This window comes from Plectropomus leopardus, chromosome 9, assembly GCF_026936395.1.
Source record: "Plectropomus leopardus strain MGB_pleo_1.0 chromosome 9, ASM2693639v1, whole genome shotgun sequence".
In the NCBI taxonomy this organism is placed as follows: domain Eukaryota; kingdom Metazoa; phylum Chordata; class Actinopteri; order Perciformes; family Serranidae; genus Plectropomus; species Plectropomus leopardus.
The window spans coordinates 19106317-19115392 of NC_142184.1; the positions used below are offsets into that span (position 1 = coordinate 19106317).

At 39.1% G+C, this 9076-nt stretch overlaps 2 protein-coding genes across 9 annotated transcripts; both read left to right on the forward strand.

Moving 5' to 3' along the window:
• Positions 1 to 914: 914 nt before the first annotated feature.
• LOC121947303 (uncharacterized) lies at positions 915 to 2267 on the forward strand. Its single transcript, XM_042492289.2, has 3 exons — positions 915 to 1230; positions 1324 to 1404; positions 1491 to 2267. The coding sequence occupies exons 1-3, from the start codon at positions 915 to 917 to the stop codon at positions 1769 to 1771; spliced, it is 678 nt and encodes a 225-aa protein (XP_042348223.2). The 3' UTR covers positions 1772 to 2267.
• Positions 2268 to 2599: 332 nt separating this feature from the next.
• Positions 2600 to 8665, forward strand: csad (cysteine sulfinic acid decarboxylase). 8 transcript variants are annotated; one of them, XM_088082149.1, is made up of 15 exons: positions 2600 to 2746; positions 3448 to 3548; positions 3637 to 3779; positions 3863 to 3989; positions 4068 to 4158; positions 5630 to 5852; positions 5943 to 6022; positions 6331 to 6385; positions 6571 to 6687; positions 6765 to 6829; positions 6936 to 7017; positions 7113 to 7312; positions 7700 to 7751; positions 8017 to 8106; positions 8265 to 8665. In XM_088082149.1, the coding sequence occupies exons 2-15, from the start codon at positions 3524 to 3526 to the stop codon at positions 8436 to 8438; spliced, it is 1524 nt and encodes a 507-aa protein (XP_087938275.1). In that variant the 5' UTR covers positions 2600 to 2746; positions 3448 to 3523; the 3' UTR covers positions 8439 to 8665. The 8 variants fall into 8 exon arrangements, with proteins under 8 accessions (XP_087938275.1, XP_087938276.1, XP_042347506.1 ...); XM_088082150.1 differs by having other exon boundaries at positions 3640 to 3779; XM_042491572.2 differs by having other exon boundaries at positions 2615 to 2746; positions 3474 to 3548.
• Positions 8666 to 9076: the final 411 nt, after the last annotated feature.

Sequence of the window (9076 nt, forward strand, 5' to 3'; positions counted from 1 at the left end):
TATTGTTAAGGTATTTTTTTGCTGTATATATTGCATATACGCCTATTTTAGATCTTGTTGCATGTTGCAGACTAGTCCGTCTGCACTGAACTTCAATAGATAATAATGTATTACTTATAACACTTGACATTCTTCATTCCCAACTCTTACTTTTACTAACAATCTGTAATTAACAACGTATTTAAGACTTCTCACGTATCCACATTTATATTTTATATTATGTATGAGTGGCTGCTTTTTGGTCATTAACAAATTACTGGAGGAACTTGCTCCAGTTGCATTATGAATGTTAAATAGACGTCTGTATGTAATTGCATTATCTCAACGGTCCTGGTAATCACTAAAAAAGTCCCTCGGGAATATTTTGTAGCCGTGAAGGTGAGTCTTACAGGTATTATGCAGGTATTATACAGGACAATGAATTGACTTTTTCATGTTGACATAATTTTAAAAAACTTCAAAGTGTTTGATGGGTCATTTCTCACAAATATATGCATTATAAAAAGTGCAAAATGCTATATCTTTTAAAGGTTTAAATCCCATCTTTTAAGATGGATCATCATCTCTATTCAGATGTAAGCCACAGAAGAACAAGATCCCCCAAAAAGTTCAATGTGCCTAACCAGCAACAAGGGAATTAATAGACAAAAATACTTTCGATGGCCTGTTATTACCTATTGATAATATACAATAATCAAAGACAGTAAAGCTGTTGTTGCATAAAGAAGTACACCATAACCTCATTGTGAGAATTTAAATGGAAAATAGACATCTTGAGGACTAAATACAGCTGAGATTTGTTGAACTGCCATACTCTGTTCAATATTTGTTTTAGCAGTTATTTCAGATTTGGTCTGTGCTTCCGTTAAAATAACTTTTCATTACCATATTTTCTTTTTTAGTGACATTCAGTCATGGCTGAGGAACCACCACCAGAAATACAGCTACTACGAAGCCAGAAGGTCAAGCTGATAGAAATTCTAAGCGCCGATGCCGACTTTGTCCTGCAGCATGCAGACTCTTGCTGTCTGCTGTCTGTTCACGGCTACCAGCAGGTGAAATCTCGCCGTGTTCCTTGTGAGAAGGTGACAGACCTGCTGGATCACATCATCCAGAGAGGTCCTGAAGCAGCACGTGGGCTGCTGGAACTGCTGAATGACCCAGCACTGCAGGAAACCTTCCCAATGCTTCGCTTTTTAAAGGATCTGCAAATCAATACACTGTCCTCAGGTAGGGCAAAGACTGTGTAGTAATTTTAACAATCCTACTATGAAGCACTGTTATATTTCCATGTTAAATATAACAGTTTTCTCTTTCTACTAGAAAAAAAAGAAATATCAAGAAAGAGAGAGACAGCGCCTGACTTACAAGAGGTCATTCCATCCAAACAGATCTGCACCAAAGGTGGGTCACACTGCACTCAAAACTGTTCCCTTTAAAACACTGCAGACACCATCACCTACTTTATCTGCCTCTGTGTCATTGCACAGGCACTTGCTTAGTTAAGGAGAAGCAGCTGATGACCTTGGCTCGTACCATTGGCAGATCTTGGAGGGAGATTGGCAGACTGGCTCTGGCCGTGCCCAGTGTGAAGCTGGAACAGATTGAAGAGGACCATCCACTCCATGTGGAACGAGTGTTTGCCATGCTCCGATACTGGAGCACCCGCCAGAGGGCAAAAGCCACTGCTGCTCACCTGCACATGTTGCTTAGTCAGGAAGACTGGGCACTGCCACCTGAGAGCATTGACTTCCTATTGGAGGCTGACTGAGGCCTCCACTGTCTGCTACTGTTTGAGACTTAAACCTGTCAAGAAAAAAAACAACACTTGAAGACTTAAGTACTTTACAGACTTGTCCCACAGTGCCATTTAGGACCACTGAGACCTTAAGATTTTGCATAAAAGTACATAGTGTATTCTACTATGTTGGTCTATTCTTTACATACCACATGTATTGTTTGTGTCTCCATCCTGGAAGAGGGATCCTTCCTCTGTTGTTCTTCCTGAGGTTTCTTCCATTGTTTTCCCTGTTATATATACACACACACAGCATATTTTACTTGAAATCATTAAGTTGTTTAAATAGTAATTTTAAACTTTTTAAGATATGTCCAATCTCGAAAAATCGTGACAGTTTTACTAGAGTTGTTGTGTGCTCCCTTCATCTGTCTTTTGATATAAATTGTCATAAAACTCAATCTGAACTGTCTTCCGTCAGTTTTATCCCACATTGACATTCCAATAAAATCATACATGTTAAATACCATCAGTGTCAGACTTAGTCTTTTCAAATACATCAAGGGCTACATTTACTACAGCATTCATTACAATAATAAACTGAGTTTTAATTTTCTGTTGAATGTCTGTATTAAGGTGAAACAGAACAACAGGGGTAGGGGTTCACCATAAAATTTAAGTATCACACACCTATTTCTTGCATTCTGGAGAAATTTTCTGCATGAATTTATGATGTTAATGTCATTATGTTATTATTATAAGGGCATATGCACATTTTAAATACTGACGGAGTCGTGTCCCCTGCATCCCCCCGAAATCTACACCCATGCAGCACAGCACTTGTTGCCATGGCTGCGACCCGATTTTACTCAGTCCTCCGCACAGCCTCATTGCACCGCACCGGGAGCGTTTCAGCAGCGGAGACTATTGCCCGCCTGATTTCGCAGACTTGCAGATTTTGTTGAAATGGTCATTTTTCCTTGAAATTTGTACCTCTACAATAAGCGAGTAAGTAGGCTAACTAGTTAAACGTGTCTTGTTTGGTTTACTGTATGCTTTACCCACAGACAGTTCGTACGGTTACAAGTTATGAATGACAAGGAACAAGTACTTGTGGGTGTGTTTTCGTAAGGCTATTAAAAATACATTCATTCGTATAATAATATTATATCTATTTTACATACAGTGTCTGTTGACAGGAAAACTGCTCTGTGAAATGTGCAGAGCCCTTGGAGTCGCAACAGTTATGCTATGCATGTTCGCCATTGACTTACATATCTCGTGCTACTAGTTTAAATACAGGCTACTTTATACTTGGAGTGCCTGTTCAGACAGCGACTCTTGTTGTCATGCAAAGGAGGCAGACAAGCAGAGTCTGCTCAACAGCTACACTGAATGAACTCATTGTATAACAGTTGTTGCCTTCAAGAGTTTTACTCTGTAAAATTCAGAGTTAATCTGATACTCTTTAAAATCATGTTTTTAACAGGTTGAGATCCAATGAGTTGAGCTTCCTGTTAAGATCTTGTTTTATTCATTGAAAAATTCACATGTGAATTGATTAAACCAGTTGACTGGTTGATTTTTTTGGGAAAGAAACTCATAAATCTTAGGTAACTATATTCCAGAAACATTGAGTAACTTACTCTGGGACAAAGGTTGACTGCTCAACACTCCTACTGTACCCCACCCTGCCTTTTGCTTTGTAGTCATTTTCTACTGTCTGCCTTGTCAGCACAGACACATAAAAGGGTAGAGATTTGCCAACTTTTCAAAAGTGTGGATATGGCAAATACACTCGCATTCTCATGTAAGTACACTGTGCAATGCATTTCTATTTTTGTTTCTAACTCCAAGCTTTTAGAAGTATTTGTTTATGCTTTTAACTGTTTTATCAGCAGCAGATATGCAGGAACCAACTGGTCACCATGACCTGAATGAGCCACTTATCGACCACTCAGAGGGCCAACACTTCTTGAATGAAGCCTTCAAAATTATAATCGAAGAGGTGCTCTGCAAGGGCACAGACATCAAGCAGAAGGTCGTGAAGCATTAAATCACAACGGTGTCAGATTACAGTGAGTGCTTTGAACAAAATTCATGATCCATGTGTTTTTCTTTCAGGTTTGTGAGTGGAAGGAGCCGGAGGAGCTGGCTGTGCTGCTAGATCTGGAGCTAAGGGCGACGGGGGAGCCACAACATAGGCTCCTACAGAGAGTAAAAGATGTTGCCAAGTACAGCATCAAGACAAGTAAGACTGCCAGAGACTCGTCGGGACATTTACATAGGTTGACCCTTTTTTTCATGGTAAAACTTTTGTTTCTTTCAGGTCACCCACGTTTTTTTAATCAGCAGTTTGCAGGAGTGGACTATCATGCCTTGGCTGGACGATTTGTAACGGAGGCACTCAACACTAACCTGTAAGAATCATAATAAATAACTAAAGCATACAAGCACAGACTTGCACAAGGGATGGATAAATAAGTCTGTAAAATTCTGATGCAAGTTGATACAAGAAACAAGGTAATGTGACTGTGTTTGGAAGTGATGAAAGAAGTAAAAGTAGCGATAACCTGTAACACTAGTCGGCACAGAAAGAACAGCAAGGTAAGAGCAAACTGAAACATCTTTTAACAGGCAGAAACCAGTAAGCACAAGGAAAGCTGGCACGTTTAACACAATCTGGCAAAGGACTGGCGGAAGTGGGCTATTATTTATAGCACACACACACACACACACACACATATATATATATATATATATATATATATATATATATATATATACATACATATATATGTGTGTGTAGATATATATACACTACTGTGGTAATAATTAGGGAAATGGGAAGCAGGTGAGTGAGGGGGAGGAGCTAGTTGGGTGGTGAAATTGGCGTGAAAGGGGTTATCAGAGGGCAGATGGGAGCGGCCGGTTCTCAAATGACTGGGCAGTTAGTGACATGGAAAATGAAAAGGCTGAATGACTCACAGATCAGGAGGGATTCGAGACATAACCACTCTAAAAACATTCTGTTATAAGTCCTGCATTTGACATGTTATTTAAGTAAAAGTGAAAAAGTATTACAACAAAAAAAATGTTGTGATAGTATTAAAAGTGAAAAGCTATCATATTGGATATGGTATATTTGTACATAAAATCGATATGATACATTCAGATCATTCATAAAGCAGCAAACAACTTGTTATGTGAAGACAGAGTAGAGTAATGCCGACCAGAATGATGTCATGCTACCTTTGTGTGCGTTGTAATCTGAGTTTCTTTGTCCTGCATGTGTAGGCTCATCACAGTGTCTTTGCATATGCACATATGGCATTTAGCACTGATACCGGGATGCTGTGGTTGTGGAAGCGTGGCTCCCAGCCTCTAGCTCCCCCTGGTTAAGGTTGAAGCCACCTTTTTGTAGTGGCTAAACAGTGAAACAACTTCTGGGTCCATGACTTAATGACACTGGGCCCAAATAGACTTTTTTTCCATAGACCTACACTGTGGAAGAGACATCTATATATCAGTAGATGCCTTTTTTAGCATCACAACCCCTGCAAAATGTCTCATTTCTCTATCTGGATTTGATCCTTCATTTTATCCCCATTCAAGTTAGCGGAGGGCTAAGCCGGAAGTTTGCCACTCTGGCAGCTGTAGTTTCTATTGTGCTTGCTCAATGGGCCCAACAATATGGAAGATCAGTGTCCAATGCTGTATCTAATTGTGATTATACATCCATTACAGAGCCCCTCTAAGTACAGTGCTTGAGTTAAGTAATTACTTCCATTACTAGTGTTAGGCCAGTGTTTATACAACTCTGTGGTCATTTTTTTTGTATAAAAAAATGTGCAAACAACCCTAAAAGTACATGTTGTGTGTCATATGCAGCTTCACCTATGAGGTGGCCCCGGTGTTTGTGCTGATGGAGATGGAGGTCTTGAGAGGGCTGCGGCAGCTGGTTGGCTGGACACAAGGTGATGGTCTTTTCTGTCCTGGTGGGTCTACTTCTAACATGTATGCCATGAACCTCGCACGCTACAGACTCTTTCCTGAGGTCAAAAGCCAGGGGCTGTGGGGTCTCCCGCGACTTTCCGTCTTTACATCTCCAGAGGTCAGGAATGGCTGTAAAATACTACATGACATCGTGGGGACTGAAACTGTATTAGAGGATCACACTGTATTTTTTGTTTTGTCTCTCCAGAGCCACTACTCTGTGAAGAAAGGGGCTGCTTTTCTGGGTATTGGGACAGACAACGTCATCATGGTGAACGTGGATGATGGGTAATGTATTTTTCAGTAAAGGAGTGGAAATAGTTGATAAATAAATGTATACTTTAGGTTAAACGGTTAATTATGCAGAGAGCTGGTTTCATCCACTGGGGCTATTTGTAACTTGTCTCAATTTTATAGAATTATAAATTAATTTTGAATTTATAATTAGAAATTGAATTTAATTTGAAGACATAATCTAAGGCTCTGGGAATATGCAAGCGTATTATTCCATTTTTTAACATTTTATTGACTAATCTATACAATTAAAATGCTAACTTTCTCTTTGCTCTTTTTGCATGCTTACTAATGCACTGTAGAGGCCATATGATTCCAGAGGACCTTGATGAAAAGATACAACAAGCAAAATCTCAGGTAAATTTACTGATTCTAGTTACTACTCAGATTTACAGTATCACATACAATATGTTGCATTTCTGGAACCACTTATATTGGTTTAATCTACGAGATACAAGTACCTTTAAAACATTTGGTGCATCATACAAGTCAGAAAGCACCAAGTGCAAGAGAGCTGTGTTCACTTTCAGTTTGTTTTTCAGGGTGCAGTGCCTTTCCTTGTAAGCTGCACAGCAGGGACCACAGTGCAGGGTGCGTTTGACCCGCTGGACCGCATAGCTGATGTCTGTGCAAAACACAAGCTCTGGATGCATGTTGATGTAAGTCCTCTTAGGGAAGACAAATCTGTCAAATGTCAGAACATGCAGAGTTTTGACTGTTTTGTCATGTGTTTCAGGCTGCCTGGGGAGGGAGCGTGCTCTTTTCCAAGCAACACAGACATCTGATGAAAGGAGCTGACAGGTATCAGTATGCATGCCAGTATAGGCAGGTATAATTACATATAAAATATAGAGACAGAACATAGCTAACGGTGTTTGTGTTTTTATGTGTCTCTGTGTGTGACAAGAGCAAACTCAGTAGCCTGGAATCCACACAAGATGCTGGTGGCCGGCCTGCAGTGCTCTGTCTTGCTGCTACAAGATACCACGGTTTGAGATTACAGCATAAGCTGTTACATATTATAATGTTTTTTTTAAAAAACTTCTGAACTTTTTAAAAAAAAATCACTTCTGCTTCTCCTCAGAACTTATTACGGAAGTGCCACAGCGCCAACGCCACATACCTCTTCCAGCAAGACAAATTCTATGATGTGAATCTGGACGTCGGGGATAAGTCAGTACAGTGCAGCCGCAAGGTCGACTGTCTGAAGTTATGGTTGATGTGGAAAGCTGTTGGCTCCACTGGCTTGGCCGAGCGTGTAGACAAAGCTTTTGTTCATGTAAGGTAGGCATGCAGCTGTAGCACAGCATGAGCCTGACGTATGTCAAGTCAGTAAAATAATCTAATCTTTACGATAAAAAGCTCACTTATCTGTTTCCCTTTTTTTGCGTGCCAAAATTTTTTACCCATTTATCACTGAGTTGGTTATTTAGATGTTGATTTTCCTAAATGTAAATATCAAGAAATAAGGAACATTTGCGTGCATCTTCTTCAACAGGTTAAGATAGTTGTGGGATTCTTTTGGCATATAATCCCCTAATTTGTTTTATCTTAAATCCACTCCAACAAATCAGGAACATTATCATTAAAATCTTCGTTTTTCTTTACAAAACTGTTAGCTGAGTTGTTAACCAGGCCAACTGACAGTAAAATTTAACATCTCTCCTGCAGGTATCTGGTAGAGCAGATGAAGAAAAGAGAAGGATTTCATCTTTTGCGTGAGGTATGGAAACAATATACTGACAAAAATGAATTTTTATCTCCCAGCAAATTCAATTTTGATTTATTTTGTGTCAATCCACACAATCCAAAGGTAATCTGTAGGTGAAATGTAACTTCTGCATATCCCAAGTTTTACACATTTGACATGCATTAAAGGAAGTAGCACAGGGTAAGCCATAGTGTCCTGCCTCTACAGCAGCTTGGGAGTTTGATGCTTTTTATGCCAATAATAACTTGTGTTATTGTGTGTTTGTCTCCATGCACAGCCAGAGTTTGTGAATGTATGCTTCTGGTTTATACCACCCAGTATGAGAGGGAAGGAGGGAACTCCAGATTACCAAGACAGATTGGCAAAAGTAAGTGCCTAAGTCTGTATGACATCAATGGAGTGGAATCACTCTTCTGTTGCACACACAAATTAAGCGCTTCAAATTCTTAATTATTTGTTTAAAAAAAAACATCTGCAGGCTACCATCTGATTCTAACAGTTAACTGTGTGTGTGTGTGATAATAGGTGGCTCCAGTCATCAAGGAACGCATGATGAAACAAGGCACTATGATGGTTGGCTACCAACCTTTGGGAAACAAGGTCAACTTTTTCCGCGTGACTGTTTTCTCTCCACTGATTACACAAAATGACATGAACTTCTTCCTTGATGAAATTGAAAGACTTGGAAATGACTTGTGATGAAACAATACAATGTATAAGATGTGTACCCCTTCTCTATCTAGATTTCGGAGGTTATGCACAAAGCCTGCCATTGTGTCGCAAATTATAGCAAATAATCTAACTGTAACGATTTAGAGATGTGACTTGTTTGATTTAGAAAGCTTTCAAGATGTGACAAGAGATACTAAACTCTGACATCTGAGGATCAATAAACAAATAGTGACTCCTTAAATGTCAAGAACTTAGATTTTGTTTGTGGCATTTGTTTGTTTTGAGTAAATTTAACAGATGTTCTGAAATCAGTTCACCAAATCTTTCTGAAATAATTTATGCAGAGTTACAGAATTTTTACCCTACCAATTTTTGGGGACATGACCAGTTCTATTTTACTTTTTGTCCACCTTACTCATAGACTTTATGATCAGTTTATCAGCTTTATTTGGTTCTATAGCTACAACTAACAATTATTTACATTAATGTTCTGTTCTAGTAAACATTAGTGAAAATTGAAAAACACCTGTAACAGTTTCCATTTTCCAAGGTGATGACTTAGAAGTTTCAGATATAATAGATTCCACATACTGCAAAAAATGACAGACTAAAATTAGACACTAAGGATTTTTTAAGGTAGACAGCATTTTAAAATCATGCAGAGG